We start from the raw sequence: 20,766 nt of genomic DNA, 5'->3' as shown, positions 1-20,766 counted from the left end.
TTCCTCATCCATTACTCTCTCTAACAACTAGTTTAGAGCTCAGAACTCCCTCACTCAGAGACAGAATAAACTTGAACAAAGGAAAGTGCCACTGATATTGACTCACAATGATGCTTGATGCTACTAAAATTTCAAAAACCAAGAAGAGGTATTAGACTAGGGCTCCATTATGATATAGAGAAGTTGACTGTTCAGGGGGACAAGGATTGGAATATCAACAAGGAAGAAGGCTTCAAAGGCTGGATGTGGGACCAAAACAGAAGGATCTGGAACTCAGAAGGAATGAGGAAACAAGAAACATTTATACATGAGACACTCTTCTAATGTCCAAACAAGACGTTGAGCCAAAGAGGTACTAGGTCAGCCAAAGTGTCATATCAGATCAACTATCCTTCCTTGAACACTTTGGGAGGAAATACCAGATCCTCACTGAATGTTCTCATGGAGAGCCAACTTGGGGAAGGCTAGTGAAGGAGGTGGCCCCAGCTACTTCTCATGGCCCTGGTCTGGCCTGGCTTTCGTGGATAGCAGAGAGGACAGAAGGCAACCCGCCAGCTGGAGAGACTACAAGCCTGAGTCTCAAGATCTCCACACCAAACTACAGTCCCCAACCCAGAGGTAATGAAGACACTGTTGTGGGTAGGAGAGGAGGAGATACAAGCACAAAATATTTGGGATGGAATGAGATCTCTGTGGGAAATTATGTGGAATTGAGGGAATGGACTGAAGGAAGAATGGAGAGTGGAAAAGTCATTGGTTGGAAGTAGCAATAGAGAACAGGAAAAATGCTAGGCCCTTCCTGACCCTGAGCCATGTGGGAAATGATGTTAAGGGACTGAAACCCTCCACCCAAAAAGGCCCAAGGCACACATGCTCTCTTAGAAGAGCTACTGCGGCCTTGAGAAGGGAGTGAAGAGGGCCTTTTGGGGAGTGGAGGAGGAAGTGGGGAGAGACTTCTGGATAGTGAGGTGTGTGCTTGCTGGCTGTGGGACTAGGATACCAGAGGGGGCAGAAGGAATGGCTGAGAGGGAGGGCATCAGAGGAAGCCCATGGAAGTGGGGCACTTAGAGTGGTATAAGGATGAGTGGGCAGAGGCCTGGAGGGGCTTAATTTTGTGTAGTGACGTAAGATAACACAGACAAGAGGCTTCTAACTGGAGCTCTGGAAAGAAGACTTGTCCATGTTGACAGGGTTAGAGACATGGAGTCTGAAGCCAAATTCTATTTGTAGATGGTCAGTTCCTTATGACCTTTGCTCAGGGCTTAGAATAGAGTATTCAGAACATGTTTTTGTTCTCTGGGAAAGTGCTGGCCCAGGCCAGGAGGTTGTGAAGATCAGAGATTATAGATGTCATCAAAACTATTTGGAGATGAACTTTTGTTTTTGGTACCAGGGATCGAACTCGGGTCCTTGCACTTGCGAGGCAGGTGGCGGAACCACTGAGCTAAATCCCTGGCCTGTGTCATTAAAACTATTGATGTCGTTCAGAAAAACAAAATCAAACAGTGAAGTAATTTCCTCCTTTTGTCTATATAACTGGCAGAGTTTTTCTTCTTTATAAATGCAGTACATGGGTCAGGGATTTAGCTCAGTGGTTCCGGTGCCTGCCTTGCAAGTGCAAGGTCCTGGGTTCGATCCCTGGTACCAAAAAAAGGAAATAATTGAGATAAATGCAGTACATAATGATGAAACTGTGGGAGAAAAGACAATTTTCATGTGTCAATGGTAGAAGTATAAGTGAGGATATAATTTCTGGAGGGCAATAAATATCAAATAAAGTATAAATTTTGCAGACATAGTGATTCAACATTCTTATTTCTGAGAATTTATTTTAAGGAAATAATGTACTTCTAAGCATGAAATTATGAAGTATAGTAACACAAAACAGAGAAATCCAAATTACCCACAGTAGGATGATACTTGAATAAATGTCATAATGTCATGCAACCATTGCAAATAATGACAAAGAATTATATTTAATTAGATGAAAGATGGTAACAAAATATTAAGAGTTCCATATGCTGATTATCCTATTTTTGCATAGAAGACTAAAGGAAATATGCTGAAATGTTAATGATCTCACGTGACAGGATTATAGTTTGTTTTCACTTTTTTATTTTGCATTATCTATAGTCACAGTCATCTTTTTTTCAGATTTCTAGTCTGAATGTATATTACTTTATGGGGAAACCACTCATAAATTATAAAAGGCAATGCATGCAAACAGAGGGGTGGTGTTCAAGTGTTTGATCACTTCACGTGCCATAGGAGGCCCAGTCCAAGTCTCCCCTGGGAGCCCTCCCTAGCTGTTCAGAAGGAGGTAGGTCCCTTCCTATCTTTGGGGTTCCACGACAGTGTTTATACACGTGACATAGCACTTTCTCACGCTTGTCATTTTGTATTTATGTGCTCACACACCCATCTCCCTCATGTTCCTGAAAACACAGGCTGCTATGCATATGTAATCCCCAGGGTTGGAGAAACTATGGATTCTGTGTTTGCTAAAAGAGTGAATTCATTATTAAACCCAGAGGCAACCCACATTTGAAAGTGACTGGGCCTGAAACAAACTCAGCATGTGTGTTGGATCCCAGCCACCTTGCAGCCTTCCTCCCCACCTGCTTCTTACCTTGACAGAGAGGAATGGCCTCGCTCCACAGATGGTAGCCCTGGGGGTGCCGGGTACAAATGGCCATGCTCTGTCCCACCAAGCGGTAGCCTGAGTTGCAGCCAAAGTGGATGGAGCCACCAGGCTGGGTGCTGGTCTGTCCGAGAATATAGCCATGGAGTGGAGCTCTGGGCAGGCTGCAGTAGGGAGCTGAATAAAGAGTTGATGCTCAGAGATCAGAGCACAAACAGGAGGACAGACACAGTCTTTCATGCGGGCCTGCCCCAACTTTCCCCCCTATTTCCTTGTCTACCACTGCCAGGTGCGCTGCTAGTTAGGAAGGTCTGAGTGGTTGATACTGAAAAACAGCCAGTCAGTTTAGAAGGCCAAAGCACAACAAAGGAAAATAAAAAAGCTGTTCCATGAAGCACTGGGTCCCCTTTGCCATCTGAAGGCAGCAGTGATGTTTTATGGCTCAAATCAGGCTCTCCAACCTTTTCGGCTCATAGGCAGTCATGGAAAGCAAAATCCCAAGGGGTTGGTTCCCCAAAGATGTGACTGCAGAGGTATCCCTTTTCTGATCTTAGAAGGTCTGTGACTTGGGACAAATCACCAAAGTTTGCTTAGCTCGAGTTTCCTTCCCTATAAATTGGGACCTGTAGTACCTGTCTCACAGGTGTTTGGACCGTTTAAAAGAGACCGTGTATATAAAGCCCTACGCACAATACAAGACACTTAACACTCCATAAACGGTTGTTTTCCTTCTTTTTGTTGTGTAGGGCACTTGTGGCAACTCAGGATATAAATTTCTCTACAAGGTTCATTTCCCATCAATGTATGGCTTCAATGTGTTTCATTCATTTATCTAACAAATAGACCTCGAGTGTCTACTAAGTGCCAGCTGTTGCTCTAAGTTCTGAGGAAACAACAATGGGGGAAACAGACAAAAACCCTGGCCTGAGAGAACTCTCATTACAGACCCTCAGGGCAAGTTCTGGGAGGCTTCGAAAGAGAGATGACCCAGAACCACGTGAGAGTTCCTGGCTGGATCTTTGAGGCCGACTGGGATGGGCCAGGCCATACTCACAGGCTCACAGTGAGTGACTCTGCCCTCTTGTCTGGGGGTCACCCTCCTTTGCAGGTAGAACTGGTGTTTTAAACACCTCTGTGGCAAGCCAAATTGTCTTTCTCTTACTTTGCCCTCTCTGTCCTATGTGTATTGAATCTATGCAGGATCAAGAATCTCAATTATAACACAGTCACAGTGACAGATACACATGCAAATTATACTGCCTACCATATTTTAATTAAGTACTAATTGTTGCAACATGTAATCAATTCCCTTTCTATGTGGCATATGTACTGTAATTACCACTGACCCATTACCCCCAAACATGTGAGTCTTTAAATGTCAAGGAAAGGGCAACTCTTTAATAGCTTTTAGTTCCTAACTTAGCAAGCAGGATAGGGAAATGTGAGCAGCTGCCAGGAACTTAGCCTAGCTTGTCCCTGAGAGGAACCTAGAGGCTTCTTTTTCCTCAAGAGGAAACTGAGGCCCAAAGCAGTTAATTTGATTTTCTCCATCTTGTTATATTCCTAGGGATATTTTTGCATTCCTGTTAGATTGTTGCCTGAGCCAGCTGTCTATAAGGCCTGGTGTTTTATTTGATCCTGTCTTGTTATAAAAAGGAATGAAATCCTGTTTGTAGCAATATAGCTGGAATTGGAGGACATTATGTTACATGAAATAAGTCAGGCACAGAAAGACAAATACTGCATGTTTTCACTCACATGTATGAGCTAAAAATGTTGATTTTATAGAAGTGGAGGGTATGGGAGTGGGGTTAGAAGAGGGGATAGAAATGGGTCAGTTATCAGGTACAAAAAATATAGCTAGATAAGAGGAAGAATTCTGGTGTTCTATAGCAGAGTGGAGTGACTTAATTAATAATAAATTTATATTATGAAAGAGCTAGAAAAAAGGTTTTGACTGTTCGTAACACAAAGAAACAATAAATGTTTAAGGTGATGAATTTGCTAATTGCCTCGATTTGATCATTACATATTGTAGATATGTATGAAAATGTCACACTGTAACCCATAAATATGTACAATTTTATGTTCAATGAAAAAAAATCACAAAAGTATATGGCTTACAGAGCAGAAAAGAGGCTCTTACTTTTTTTTTTTTTTGGCTTAAATTCTTTTATTGATACATTTTAGGTATATAATACGTTTACAGTTATCTGGGTGCTTGTACCTGTACATGAGTATCTTGGTTCTTATTTTTTCCCCATTCCCTGTGCTCCCTTCACCCCTTGCACCCTTCTCTATTTACAAAGACTTTGTTTCCATTTTTTCCTTTTCTCATAACTTTTCCTTTCCCTTCTTTCCTTTCCCCTTCCCCTCCCACTTCCCCTACTCCTTTGGACCTCTTCTTCCTATTTCAAAGTATCAATTATTCATTTTAATCCTTATTTACACTTTCTGTTTCTCACACTAGAGAAACTATTCGGTATTTACATATGTGTGTCCTATTTACTTCACTTAAGAGTATGGAAGAGGCTCTTTTAAAATACAGCCAACACTTTGCTGCCTGCCTAACATCTGCCAGTTAGAGACTCCAGGTTTCTCAGGGGTTTTGCTAACATTTTCTATTTTCCTGAAGAATAATTTCTAAAAGGATAGGATGTCATTGGGCTTTATGCCATCATGTATAATGATTAAATTTATCCTGAAGACACAGGTTGGCAGCATGAGATGAGGAGAGGGCAGAGGTTAAATGCAGGGAAGGGGCTAGAAGAAGAGGAGATAGGAAAATCCAAGGACCACTTGTACAGCTTTAGGTGAGGCAAATTTAGAGAAGGAAGCTGCCCAGCCCCCACAGGGAAATGTGCCCCCTTGATGAGATGGACAGTAGCTTATTTGGATGTTTAGGGTGAAAAAAAGACACCATAACGGGCTCAGGGGACATGGCCCTCTCTTGAATGCATAGGGTTCACTCACCTGAGTACCGAATCTTAAAGCCCTTCCGATTGTAGGCGTGGTCAGATGACCAACGAAGGTACACAGAGTTGCTGGAGCTAGTGACAATCAGGGGAGCTGAGTAATTCCCACTGAGGGCTTTCAGCAGAGGACTTTGTCCTGAGGGACCTGGGTGAGAAGGACACAGAGTTACAGGCCATCCTTGTGTGATAGCCATGGTGTAGACATAAGGTCTCAGAAGGCTGGGTGACTTGTTCAGAGTCAACATACTCTTTTTGTGTTCACTGCTTTTACTTGAGGGCTCTTTCCCCTGAGCCCAGATCTGAAACAGTGCCTACAAAGTTCCTTCCTACCTATAGGAGGTGGTGACATTTTTGGCCATTTTTGGACTTGGCCAGGGTCAAGCAGCTGGCCAGTGGAAGGGCTGTTTTTCAAACCGGGAACCTCTTCCCGTTGGCTACTCTACTCTGTGGATGCTAAAGACACCTTGGTGCTGCTATATAGAAAAGTATTTATTGATGAATAGATAGCAATAAACCCAGAGGAAAAAATCAGGTGTCAGTGTTCTAAGTAACAGCATTCTCCAACTTGCTTCCCAAGGCTCTTTGAAAAAGGCCTCTCTCTTCCCTTTTCCTATCATAAGCATCGGGTATTGTGTCCTGAGGTGCTGGTTCAAGGCAGAAAGCTGGATAACTCAGAACACAGGATTTATCTCCTGGAAAAGGACCTGAGTAAAGTTTCTAACATGCTGTTGAGACACCTCCTGGAAGGTTGACAAAGTAATGGAACACATTAAACAAGGCAGTGCCATTGGACAGCTGCGGCAAACCACAAAGGAAGGGATCCAGAGGCTCAGTGGAATGGTATATTTGAATAGGTCCACTGGGAGAGCAGAACTTTGCTGGCTGACCTTATTCCTCAGGATGGAGCAATTACTCAAGCAATCAGCAGGGCTCTGGGGAGGGGGGAGCCCCAGTACTCCTGACACCCCAAGTCACGGCTGTCCTTTGTATGCTGAAAGTAATGTAAGATTCCTGTCTGAGAATTGGGCTTGTAGCATTGGTGGGGCTGAGAGGATCCTAGAATGCAGAAGTCAAGTGGAAGCCCTGAACAGCCAGAAGCAAAGCTGGCATAATGACCACAATGGACATGGAGGTTACAATGGCATCTGGGGGGCCTGACCTGCAGGATCTATAGAGACGGCTCATAGATATGGTATTCCTAAGGACAAGATAGATGGGTGGCCAAAACCAGTATGAATATATGAGCAAAACAGATCATGAGTAGCTGCCCATTGTGGAAAGTCTCATTCCCTTGCCCAGTTTGTAGACCCAGGCCAGGGTTCATTCTCCACTGCAGGACACTTAGCTGGCTAGGTCCCCATAGAAAAGGAACCTGCAAAATAAAAAAATTATAGATAGATAGCAATGATTCCTCCAGGTCTTTCCTCCCAAAAGACTCACCATTATTTACTTATATAACTGAATATTGTGGAAGCAAGAATGTCTAAATACTATATTAACGACTTTTGGATATAGGGTGCGGATTGATGCTGACATCTGGAGATCCAAAGCACATCATAGATGCTCTGTCAGGGCAGGGGTACATGAGGGTTGAAGTTGGTAATTAACGGAGTCCTGGCCCAGTTTCCCCTCACAGTACAAACTTAGTCAAGTAGTAACCTAGTTGTAGCAGCTGGGCCAGATGTTGTATCTTTATCAGAGTAGAATAACATAGTCTTGGTTACATGGAATGCATCTGTGGATCTGGAAATGCATTTTTCCTATTTCCACCAGAAAGGAGGATCAGAATCATATGAGGTAGGCAGCAGCATACACCCATGGTCAGGTAACAGAGCTGTGTTACTTCTCCTGCTTTTTGTCATAATACAGTGTGAAGGGATGGAGACATCTGGACATCTGGCAGAACGTAGCATATTGGTTCACTATATTGAAGACATCATATTCATTGGCTCTGATGAGCCTCTAGGGAAAATTAGTGTAGATGCCTTTGTAAGTCTCATGTGCTCTGGAGTGGAAGAGATAATCCTACAAAGTTTGCAGTGAAAGTTTTAGGATGGAGTGATATGAAGCATGCAGAGACATTCCCTCCCAATCTAAGAGCAAACTATTGCACATTTCCCCCTCCTACCACTGAAGAAGAAAGACAATGTTTGGCAGACCTCTGTGGGTTCTAAAGGGAGCGTACTCTTCACTTGGGAATACCTCTGTGACCCATTTATTGGTTGAGATTTCAAAGTTGTGAGCTTTGAGTGGGGAGTATAGTAAGAAATGGTTCTGTAACAGGTCCAGGCTATTGTACAAGCAACAGCCATACAGTTCTTCAGATCTCACAGTCTTGGGGTTTCTGCAGTGGAGAAATACATCACGTGGAGCCTCGGGGAAGACTGCAGGGCAGGCTCCCAGGGGTGTGGAGCAGGTCTGTGCCACCTGCAGCAGAGGACTACACAGCCCTTGACTGACTCACCGTCAAAGATCTCAAACTCATCATACTGCTTCTCACTGAGGAAGTATTCCACTGTAATGGAGACGTTATACTCGGGCTCCACCCTCACCAGCCAAGAGCAGGTCTGGAACTGGGGGTAGCTGCCAGGGTAGCTCTGGCTCAGGATCACACCCGTGGAGTCTGTCAGAAGCTCATTTGTTGGACAGTGCACTTGGAGAAAGAAAGAATTAGTAGGTACATAGAGTAGAGATGGAACCAGCCAACACATTGGTTTTTCCCTGGTGCAAAAGACAACTGCTGGGAAATCAGCATTTAGAAACACTTGAACTAGACATCATTCCAGTCGTTATACTGCTCCACGACATGGCGCAACCTCAGATCCTGTGCCAGTGTTACACTACTTCAGGGCTTAGTAAGGTACCCCAAATCCAAAAGAGTTAATCTATATAATGGGTTTAATTTTATAAAGAGAGTATAGGGTGGAGGTAAGTCCTGTACTATCTTTTTGGGTAGTATAGGGATTTGGGATCAAAAACACTTGGATTAGAGCCCATCTCTGACACTGAATACTTAGCAGTCTTCAACAAATTATTTCCTCTGCGTGATGGATTCTTCATCTCCTACATCCCAGGACTATTATATTATGTTATATCCATACTATGTGAAATAGTATGTACATAAAGCCTGAAACATAGTGCCTCAATAAATAGACATGATGATAATGATGATGATTGCATCAGGAACAGAAAGGGTCAGCAGAGCTTGGCAGTGACCTAATTAGCAGTATTTATACAACTAAAAGAAAAAAAAAGTTTCACTAAGGAAGACAGTCAGTGTGGACCTTAGACAAGGAGGAGGATTGGGTTTTCTGACCTCCGTGAAGGGGAGGGAAGATACTGTTTCAGAGGGGACTTTCCCCAGGCACTGGGCTGGTGTCCCATCCTGGGGAATAGGAAAGTATCAAACAGCCTACATGAAACAAATTTGAGGACTATGGCTCTATCTTCGCTTGCTTGGGTTGAGAACTCCAAAGCCAAGTTTTAAGAACTAAACCATCTCTTCAGTGCCCTCAACAATAGTCCAAATATATAGAATATTGATATATTATTATGGATATCATGTTTATTAGTATGAAATATACCTCCTTATCCCTTTTAATACACCCCGATTTAAATTCTGTTTTCTTCTGATATTAACTTTGCTAGAAGTTATTGAAAAAGAAATTCTATTTTCTTCTGATACTAACTTTGCTAGAGGTATTTACTATACACTTTTTGAAATTTTTGTTATATGCCAAGAATGAATGACATCTTTCTAGCTACAATTTTATATTTGATATTCTGAAATTTCATGGTGATGTTCTTAGGTTTAAAATCTTCACCAAGACTTCCATGTTGCCATAGTAAGACACATGCTTCTCAGAACACAGAATAATAGCTTATCCCTGTCACAGGGGATTAAAACTTCATCGGACAGGGTGTTAAGACAAAGCACCAAAGAGTAAAGTAAGCTGAGGAGTAGAGGAAGGTGTACAAGGAAGACACTGTGAGTGGGAAGACATCCCATGTGGATGGTAGGAAGGTAGGAAGACTAAATGTTTTTAAGATGCCAAATCTACCCACACTGATCTATAGATTCAACTCAATCCCTTCTAACTCTACCTGGGTTCTTTGAAGATACTGATAGTCTGATTCTAACATTCATGTAGACATTCAAAGGACACAGGTTACCAAAATAATCTTGACAGGGAAGAAAAAAGTTGAAGAACTAACGTAGTTTTCATTAAGTGGTGCTAGGACACATGGATCTCCTCTTGCAAAAAAGGGAATGGGGCCCCTACTTGATACTGTATACAAAAATTAACTCAGAATGGATCAAAGACCTTAGTGTAAGACTTTGAACTATAAATTATTAGGAGAAAACATAGATGTAAATCTTCCTGACCTTACACTAGGTAACAGTTTCTCAAATAATACACCTAAAGCATAAGGAACCAAAGAAAAAATAATAATTCAGCATCATCAAATTAAAAACTTTTGTATTTCAAAGAACACATCAAGAAAAAGAAAGTGAAGAGATAACCCACAAGTTGAGAGAAAATTTTCTCAAGCAACACATAAGATATTTGTATTTATAATGTATAAAACTCTGAAAGCTTAATAATAAAAAGAAACCTAGTTTTAAAAATGGGTAAAGGACATGAATAGACATTTGTTATGACTTAGATCTGTTTTTTTTGGTTTTTTTTTTTGTTTTATTTTTGAGACAGGGTCTCACTCTGTAGTTCAGGCTGGGCTTGAACTCATTATGTAGCCCAGGCTGGCCTCAAACTCATGGCAATCCTCCTGCCTCAGCCTCCTGAGTTCTGGGATTCCAGGTGTGTGCCACCACGCCTGGCTCCATGATTCAGATCTGGTTTGTGTTCCCCCGCAGCCTCATGTGTTTGGAAGGTGATTGTATCACGGGGGCACCATACTCATCATTGGATGACTTGCTGAGTTGCTGTTAGTGGGGGGAGGGCTGTTCAGAGGCAGGTCACTGAATGTGTGACTTGGAAGAGTATATCTCACTCCCAGCTCCTCCCTTTGCCCTCCCTTTGCCCTCCCTTTGCTTCCTGGCTGCCATGAGACATAAGCAGATTTCCTCTGCCAGACCCTTTCACCATGCTCTTCCTTCCTTAGAATCAGCTGACTGTGAGTCAAAATAAACTCACCTCCTTTAAATTGTGTGTGTTTGTGGGCATTTGTCCCACCAATGAGGAAAGTGACTAGACAATGTTTCTCAACAGAAGACATATACTAAGCACATGAGAAGATGCTCAAAATCATTAATCACCAGGGAAATGCAAATCAAAACTACTTGATTCCCACTAGGATTGCTATAATTAAAAAGAGAGATAATGATACACATTGGCAAGAATGTAGAGAAACTGGAAAACTCATACACAGCCGGTGGAAATGGGAAATGGTTCTGTTACTTTGAAATACAGCCTGGGAGTTTCTCAAAACATTAGATATAATGTTATCATATAGCCCAACAATTTCACTTCTAGTTATACACTAAGAGAACCAAAAACATTTCCATATTAAAACGGGTAAATGAATGTCCACAGCAGCATTATTTGTAACAGCTAAAGAGTGGAATCAGCCCAAATGGACAAGCAAAATGAGGTGTGTCTATTCAGTGGAATATTATTTGGCAATAAGAAAGCAAATATTGATGCATACTACAATACAGATGACCCTTAAAAATACAATGTTAAAGTGAAAGAAGCCAGTCACCAAAGACCAAATACTGTATGGTTATATTTATATGAAATGGCCAGCATAGGCAAATCCATAGAGATAGAAATTAGGATCATGGTTGTCTAGGACTGTGGGGTTGGAAGGAAATGATGACTCCTAATGGGTTTCGGGCTTCTTTTGGAGTGATGAAATGGTCTACAATGAATCATGGTGAATATACAACCAGCTATCGACTTGTACACTTTAAATGGATGAATTGTGCCGTGCGTGAATTATATCTCAGTGAAACTGTTATTAAATGAAAGTCTATAAGGGCAAGAATGACACCCAGTTCCAGAGGAATGTGGATAAAACCAATAAGACTGGGGCCATGTAAACACAGAAACAGCGCTAGAGGTGAGAAACTTGAGGCTGGAGCAAACCAAGGAGGTTCTAGAGCAGGATGAAGGCTGAAATTTGTTGTTACTGAAGCTGTTTGTTTGGCATTCAAGTGCACTGGCTCAGCTAAAATAAACAGTGAATTTGCCGCTGTACTGGAGCAGCCTAACTTTCTGGCTTGCAGCTTCTCTCTTTCTTACTAACAAATTGTACTGAGGGCTCTTTGTGCTCTTGCTTTCCAAGGAATAGGGGAGATACTGACATATTCCTCCATAGGATACCAAATATTTATTGTTGGCAGCCATAGTACTAGAAGCAGGAGTGTACCAGTTATATAATAACAATTAACATGCAGCAGTACATGGTACTAGGTATTGTTCTAAATTGCTTTACATAATTAACTCATTTAATTTTGCAAAATAAGCCCATGGCGTTAAGTGCTATCATTACTCTCATTTTACAGAAGAGACAACTAGGGCATGGGACAGTTGGATACCTTACCAAAGATCAGATGCCACATGAGTGGAGAGTATTGGATTCAGTCTGAGTTGGGAGAACCAGGTAAAGTGACTTCATCTTCTACCAAAGTACTGCAGGGGGCTGAAGGCAACTGTGGCCTCTGGGCTGCCTAAATCAGCACCCAAAACCTTGAGCACATCTGCACTCCAGCAGGGCAGGATCACTGGGTGAGCCTACTCATCCCTGAGGTCCAGAATATCCTCTTTCCAATGCTCAGCATGCAATTCCAGAGAATGCCAGGGTAAGGATAAAGGATAAAGAGACAGAAATGTGGCATTTTGCAGTCCAGACTGCCAAAGAGGGCAGAGACCCTATCAAGAGCACTTGCTGGGCCTGGGGATTTAGCTCAGTGGTGTTGCCGCCTGCCTCGAAAGCGCAAGGTCCTGAGTTCGATCCCCAGTACCAAAAAAAAAGAGCACTTGCTTATCTCTCATTCACTCCTTTGTTGATTAAGCAGCATTTACAGGTGGCCTCTTACTCCATGGGGCTGGGACTGAACTGAGAGCTGCATTCAGAAGAGGTGTGAAACCCAGGTTTGCTTGGGAGGAATGCCAGGCTGGACAGATATGGTTCAGTGCAGTTACCTTCGCATATTGGGGGTGGGCCCTCAAACTGGAGGTAGGTTCCAAGTTTGCAGGTCAGGATTTCATTCCCCACCAGTGTAAAACCAGGAAGGCACCTATAGCGGACGATGTCACCTGTCAAGACAGACCAACATGAGGATTCTCTGGAGCAGTCTGGGCAGGGCTGCTGGGCCTTCTTAGTACCCAGAACCCACTTCTAGGCAAGACAATCAGTAGTTCTGTTCAGACTTCTATAACTAGCTGGCCTCCAATACAGTGCCCCAGACAACAGCTTCCCTCTCATGGCTCAGCTTTGCTGAGATCATGAATATTTTCATATTCTAAAAAATTTATTCTGTCTTAAATGGATTTCTCAAAACCATGCTTAACTGGGAATCACAGGGGAAAATTACTTTCTTAGCTCCTCTTCCTAGGGATGGCTAAAAGAAGCATGTATTCTGGGTGCAAACTGAGTTGACAGAATATGAACTCTTCTTGCATAGGGTCCTTTGTTTCTGCATGGTGGTGGTGAAGGGGAGAGATGAGCCCTGCTACCCGGTGCCCCCATTGCTGCCCATCCTGGCCCTGCCAGACCCCAGCTCATGGTCCTTGCTGGTTTGGGAGGTGGTACCTATGTTGAATTCTTCATTCTCTGTGACGACTTCGGCATTGGGGAGGATGGTGGGAGGAGGACATTTGGTGAGCGGATAAGCTGCAAAGATCAAAGAACACAAGTCAGGGTAAGAATGTCATCCTTAGGGAATGCAGTCATTCATTGGTTCAAATCTTCACTTTCTCATTCCTTATTCATTTGTGAAATAGATTTTTATTAATGAGTATTTATCTGTACACAGGGCAAGTTTAATCAAGGGCTACTTTGCTTATCTTCTGTTGTCCTTTTTGTTTGTTTTTAGTGCAAAACCCAGAAACTGTATTTTATAATGAATATTAAAGGATAGAAGATCTAGAAGACATTAGATCTAAAAGATCTAGTGACATCCACTAGCATGCGGTGGAGGGGGGGTGCTGAGTACCTCCTTTACATTGGCACTTATGAATGCTGTCGCCTAATTCTCACAACAGTTGATCCCCTGTGAGGTGTTCCTACCCTACTTATAAACAAGTGAGATTCAGAAAGGTGAAGTTACTTCCCCAAGTTCACACAAGATTTGAACCCTGATCTGGCTGTTCCCCAGTCCACCATTCTTTTCACTACTCAGCTTCTATGTCCTGTGTGTGGCTTCTGCGGGCACACAGTGAGGTTAGTTTGCTTCCCTTCTGACCTTTGGCCAAGCACATCTGGCCTCTGTGGACTTTCTAAACTGGAGTCAGTCCTGCTGGGCAGAGACTGGTGGGGTCAGGTTCCCAGGTCAGTGTGGGCTTCTGCTTGACTTTCATTACCTGGCACAATTAAATGCTATATAAAAGTATTACTTGCCACTGCTGCTGCTGCCTCTGTTGTTATTTTTTATTTCCAAAATCACCTGGCTATGTTCTTTAAAAATAACATTTGAATATATATGTAATGTATTGCCATTAAAATCAGATTATTCTGTGAAAACAGTAGGAAGAAAATTAAACTCATGAATTGTCTTCTCAGAAATAATGATCGTTGTTTATCTATTATCTTGAGTTCTTGCAATGTTTATTCTCTGCATATAAAAATATTTTTCTGTTACCCAGTTTGCATCATATGTTATGTACTTTGTATTGACAGTTGCCAACTACTATTGTATTTGAAGACTTTTCCCATGTAATGAATTTTCTTCAACAATAAGATTAAAATGATTTCATCAGATTTAATCATACAAATTTATCAGAAATTATTTCACAGATACATTATTATTAACTATTTAGATTTTCAAAACTTAGCCATTTAAGAAAAAACTATGATGAAGTTCTTACATGCACAGGACCTTTTATGATTTTTCTCTTTTTCTTTTTAAACTAAGAATGACTGAAGGGCATGTCCTTTTAAAAGTGTTGAATGTCAGTAATCTGTTCTGGAAATCAGATGTTATTTAGGACCCCTTTTCATAATATTTTAAGAGGGAAACAATTATAATTCATTGTACGTCAAAATCCAGAAGAAATTAAACCACAATAAAATATTTACATATGTGCAGCAAACCATACACTAGAAGCTGAATACTTACAGCATTACTTTATGATCACCCAACAATTCATATGACTGTCACAAAAAAGAGGCTGGGTGCATTGTAGGGCACATATTTTGTGGCCTATACCATAAACACTTGGTGCATTATGAGAACTCTCTCAGCTGTAGGACTTTAGGTATTTTATGTTGTAAAAGACTATCCAGAAACAAGGACCATATATGAAGGTCACAGTGGGAATGCGTTCAGGACAGGTGTGAGGTGGTAGAGCACCATTCCCATTGAAAAGCTCAGTGTGACACCTCTCAGCCCGCAGTATCTGAGACTTACCCCCCCCCCCCCCACTGTGGAATCAGAGCTCCTTTCCAAACATTTACAGGGGATTCAGTTCTTTTACTAACTGCAGGTGGAATGCAACCTGGGACTTTTCCTGTATATAGTTTTACTTAAAATATTGTATTATGTTCCAGGAGTCTGACTTTAAATTTTTATACAGATGTGTTGGCTGAAAAGTATCACATTGATACATAGGCTTTATGAAGTGTGGGTTTTTAAACCTAAGAGGCACTGTAGAGGCAGCCAAGTGAGTTTAATTTTGATTTAATGTGAACTAGGAGGACCACGTGTCCACATGATGTGTGCTTCCATTTTTCTCTCTAGGAAAATTGTTGTAACGGATACTGTCAACAGATGACATTTTCTCCAGCACTGAATGTCATCATTCTTCTGTCAACCCATTCACTGAATGGTTTCCTACGGAGAGCTCCCCCCAAGTCAGGCACTGCATCCAGGTTGATGATGCAGAAATAAATAACACATACACAGCCCTTGCCCTTTTAGAACTTCAAGCTGGTAGGGGAGATAGTCATCTATCTCAGTCTTTGTCAACATGACCAACAAAATCTAGCATTTGTTTTGTTTTAATTGGCATTTGGCAGCTAATTAGGTTAAACATCACTCATATATTAGTGGACTTTTTGCATTTCTTGTTCTAATGGTCTATTCATGTCCTTTGCCCATGTTTTATTACAAATTTGAGGCACTCTATGGATAATTAAGACTCATCTTAACCTTTGAATTATATTTTCAGCTTATTATTTGTGTAATTTTATTTATGACACTGTTTTGATTTGTAGAAATATTACCCATCAATATAATGCCTCCTTTATCCAATCACCTTCCAAACATATGAGACTTGGAGGTGGGGCATTTCAGATCCAAACCATAATACTTTGGTTAAGGAAAAAAGATGGGAGGGCCAGGGATTTAGCTCAGTGGTTCTGCTGCCTGCCTCACAAGCACAAGGTCTGGAGTTTGATCCCCTGTATCGAGAAAAAAAAAAAGATGGGAGATGTAGCTCATTGTGAATGCCCTGGCTTCAGTCCTCAGTTCTGAAAACAAATGCAGATTATAGCATTCTCTAATATAAAATAATTCACTTTTACCATTTAATACTTTTTTTGTTTTGGATTATACATTAAAAAAACCTGTTGTTGTTTGTGTTTTTCTGATACATTACTGGTTCTATCTATCTACCTACCTACCTACCTACCTCTTTATCTTTGTATTGCTGAAACCCAGGGTCTTGAGGATGCTAGGTAAGCGCCGCACCATTGAGCTATAGCCCCAGGCCCATCTTTTTATTTCTAAACTGTCTTTCTTGGTCTTAGTCAGGTACCTGACACAGAAAGTATAGTTGAATATTACTTAGCCAAATTTAAGACTTTCTTAGAAGCAGGGAATTGGTCTTTCTTAAAAGTAGCGAATTGGACCCTAAGAAGCCTTCATTTTTCTTAATAATTGAATGATTTTATTTTCCTGCTTTATCTTATTTTGTACCTTCTATATTTTTGCTTCTAAGGAGTTGCCTTGGGTTTCTACCTTTTACATTAGGGTTACATTTTATTTCTTGTTTTCTTTTAGTGATGTTGAAATATTATACTTCATGAAAATTAATCAGTGACTGTAATATATACTTGAAGTCCTTATTTCACTAGTTACCAAAGTCAGTAATTAAATGATATCTTCTGATTGGACCTTCATGGAGAACAAGAACGTTCTCCTATCCTTTCATCAACTTGTTAATATAAAATTATTATTTTTAATATTTTAAGAATTATTATATTTTAAATTATTAGACTTTATCCTTAGTATCAATGCTTCTCATTTGCCCTTTTCTTTTATACATCTTCTCTATTTTGAGTTCTTGGCTCACTGTGCCTCCTTGGGCGATTACATCCTTGAGTAATACTTCAGACTGGGGCTAAAGTGGCCTTGTATTTAAGCTGTTGGATCCCTGCAAGTGACTACCTCTTCCCTTCACATGCAAGGCTCCCAACTTCTTTTTCCCTCTACACATCTACAGAAATGCCTATTTTATTTTCTGCACCTCTAATGGCAAGAATTAATCTGAGGATAGCCTTGGCTCCTTTGAAGGAAATTTCTCAGTCTGGATTCTAGCTGATTTCTCCTACCCTCCAACCTTATAGTTTGAAAACATGGCCATGCTGGTTTTGATTTCTACTGTCATACAGTCACCTCTTTAATTCTGTATATGTAGGGGTTTTTTCATCTCAGAAAATTTTTATCTAATTCTCTTCCATCCATTTATCTCTTCTTCATATCTTTTTTCCCTCTGTGTGTTGTGTTTTTTCCTCCCTGGATTTCCTAGTGACCAGTTTCTCTCGAACACATCCAAGTCTTTGTCCTTCTCCTGTGGATATTTTCAGGTTTCTTTTCTACTTCTCTAAACTGTTTTTCTATGGTGATGTTTCACTTTCTGCCGATTCTTGTGCTGATTTAAAGTGTGCTATTATATTTTTTTAAATCTTATTTTTATTTTCTAGCTCTCCTTGTAAATCAAACTTCTGTTTTGAACAGTCACAAAAGTATAGGAAAAGTTGGAAGCATGGTACAAAACCCTTTTTTTCCACCAACCATTAGAAATAAGTGGCCAAAACCATGCCCCATAACCCCAGAATATTTTAGTATGTATTTCCTACAATCACTTTCTCCCACACAACCACAAAACAGCTATCAACATTGGAAAGTGAACCCTGCTACCTTGCTGCCATCTATTCCTCACATCCCAGGTGAGTTTCTCTACTTGGCCCAGTAAGGACCCAGCTCAGAGTTACACCTCACAGTAGTTGTCATATCTCCTTGGTATGTTTTAGTTTGCAACAGTTCCAAAGTCTTTCCTTGACCCTCATGGCTTTTACACTTTTGAGGATGACATGCAGTGAGTTTATTGTGTGCCCCTCAGTTTAGGTTTGCCAGTGTTTCCACTGGCTTAGAGTCAGGCTAAACAGTACATCTTTGACTGAATGGTCACGGAAGAGATGCTGGGTTCCTTGCTTTGTATCCTCTCAGCCAGGGTCTGATCTCAGTTTGTCCCATTTTCGATGGGACCTTCTGGGATCACTTGATTAAGTGGTATCTTCCAGCCCTCTCCATTGTAAAGCTATTTTTTCCCTTTGTAGTTGTTGTAGAAGAAGTTTGGAACTATGTAAATGTCTCGTTCTCATAAAGCTGTTAATTAATTAATTTATGTCTGTATGAATGTGGTGTCTTGTTTTATTCAATAGGTTCCCATTTGCTGCTATTGTTTTTGTAGTTATTTTGAGACAGGGCCCTTAGTATGGTGCCTAGGCTGCCCATGATCTTCTTGCTTCAGCCTCTTGAGTAGCTAGGATTACAGGCATGTTACAACACACTGGGATTTGTTACTCTTATTACTATATTAATAACTCTGGTGTTCAAATTATCCCCAGTATGGTCAGTAGGAGTTCCTGCAAGCCAGCTTCTATGTCCTTTTGACACGTCTCTGTCATTCCTTGAGTATTTTCTTATTTTCTGCCATAAGATGCTTTTGGCTCATCTTGTATTTTTTCTGTCCCAGCCTTGAGATCAGCCATTGTTTCAAGGAGCCCTGGTCTGTTTTAGTGGGAGATGCTATTTAGAAACCAAGATCTGGTACTAGAGGTGATCATTGCTACTTGGGGGAGACTCTGCTCCAAAGCTCCCTTCCTGGGAAGTACTAAAAACCTCCCACTTATCTTCTACATTCTGAAACCCATAAGCTCACACCAATACGTCCAGTTCAAATGGTCTAACCCCATTGGGGGTTCTTTCAATATTTCTAACCCTCTGTTTTGATATTGAAAAGCCTGTCTTCTACTGTCCTTAGCATATGAATTTATTTGACTAATCACTCATGTGGAAGCAAGTCCTACTCTACTGCTACCCTCCCTGCTCACACAACTGGGCCCCAACTCCCTTGTTGGATTGACCCTTATGTGATGGCTTTGGCACTCTGCTTTGACTTTCAAGCTCAGTGCAGCTGTCTGCTCATCTTGGTCGGAGCTCTGATGCCCTAAGCCAGTTCCCTCCCTGTTAACATACTGCCTCGCCCCTCATGGACTTCAACTTCAGCACCAGGCAGCCCCTTGGTGTGGATTCCTTTCTCTCCTCTGCTACACTGGTCTTGGCCACAACGGTTCCCAGTTCCTCTTGCCCTGCAGGTGTGGACACCTGCTCTACTTTGTTCCACTTACTAAACTGTTCAGCAAGGGAAGGGATTGGCTCCCCTTTTACTTATCCCTTGGCCAGATCTATCTTTTTATCTCTGCTTGCTATCTTAACATCTTACCTTTTATTTATAATCCATGTTATCCAAACCCTTATGCTAGACTCAGATGCTTTCCAAAATTTACTTCTGTTTACAAAATTCTATATTTTGTCAAGGACATTTTTCTCTGCACTTCAAATCCTATTTTCTCTTAACTTTAAAAAAATTATGTTACAAAGTCTTTTCATGAGTCTCCTTAAAGTATTTGTTATGAGTTGGATAAAAAATGTTCCCCCAAAGGTTCATGTGAGGTAGGGCTCTTTTTGTTTCACGATAGAATCTTGTTATGTAGTCCAGGTTGCCCTCTACAGTGATCATCCTGCCTCAGCCTCCCAAGTGCTGGGACTAGAGGTATGTGCTATCATCCCCTGCCACAGGTGGGGTTTGGGGAAGGTGACTGAATCATAAGGGTGTAAAACTCCTCAGTGGATTAACTCATAGCTGAATGGACTGTTAGGAGGTGGTGCCTAGTTGGAGAAAGTAGGTCACTGGAGGGATAATCTGGCTGGGTATATCTTGTCCATGACCCCTTCCTTGCTCTCTGCTTCCTGGCTGCCTTCAGGTGAGCAGTTTTCCTTCACCAGGCCTTTCTGCCACGGTGCTTCTGCCTTACACAGACCTAAAACAATGGAGCCAGTCGACCACAGACTAAACTGTGAACCAACATACACTCTCCCTTCTTTTTTTATTTTTAGTACTGGGGATTGAATCCAAGGCCTTTGGACTGAGCTATATGCCCCTCCTCTCTTAATTTTTGAGACAGGGTCTTGCTAAGTTACTAACTTGCCCAAGTTGGATTCAAACTTGCAGTCCTCCTGCCTCAGCCCACCAGAGTGCTGGGATTACAGGAGTCTTCCACCATTCCTGACCTCTTTCTACCTTTAAGTTGTTTTTCTCAGGTATTTCTCACAGTGACAAATAGTTGACTAACACAGTATTTTTTTCTTTTCTGCTTATTGATCCATAGGAAAAATGTTTGCCAATAGGAAGGCAAACATTCTTTCTCCTACCCTTGCCCATTCTAGCTCTTGTCTCAAATAGCACCTCTTAGACAGGTTTTCCACAATCATTCTACAGGAAGTAGACTTCTCTGCCTTTTTGTTTGCTAGCTAAGCCTCTTTCTTTGTTCTTTCACAGTCCTGACTACCAGCTGCAAAGATTTAATTGTTCACTTGCTTGTTTTCTATCTCTTTCCTCAGAGGAAGAAAGCTTTATGGTGGAGGAACTATCATGCAGAACAGGAAGTGCGGATAGT

At 41.4% G+C, this 20,766-nt stretch overlaps 1 protein-coding gene across 7 annotated transcripts in view; it reads right to left on the bottom strand.

Annotated features, from left to right (window-relative positions):
* Positions 1-20,766, bottom strand: part of Csmd2 (CUB and Sushi multiple domains 2) — a 582,265-nt gene that overhangs the window by 57,273 nt on the left and 504,226 nt on the right. For all 7 annotated transcript variants that reach the window (XM_087215348.1, XM_087215347.1, XM_087215349.1 and 4 more), the window contains 5 exons: positions 13,396-13,476; positions 12,786-12,899; positions 8,081-8,269; positions 5,615-5,761; positions 2,630-2,818 (listed from right to left, as the gene is read on the bottom strand). In XM_087215348.1, coding sequence (XP_087071474.1) covers positions 2,630-2,818; positions 5,615-5,761; positions 8,081-8,269; positions 12,786-12,899; positions 13,396-13,476 — 720 coding nt within the window. The remainder of the gene's footprint in view (positions 1-2,629; positions 2,819-5,614; positions 5,762-8,080; positions 8,270-12,785; positions 12,900-13,395; positions 13,477-20,766) is intronic.

Source organism: Heterocephalus glaber, unplaced genomic scaffold (assembly GCF_053883595.1).
Source record: "Heterocephalus glaber isolate CG9 unplaced genomic scaffold, H.glaber_assembly_v1.0 deba00001452, whole genome shotgun sequence".
In the NCBI taxonomy this organism is placed as follows: Eukaryota; Metazoa; Chordata; class Mammalia; order Rodentia; family Bathyergidae; genus Heterocephalus; species Heterocephalus glaber.
The sequence above is the reverse complement of the archived record's forward strand: the minus strand, read 5'-3'. Positions and strand labels throughout refer to the sequence as shown.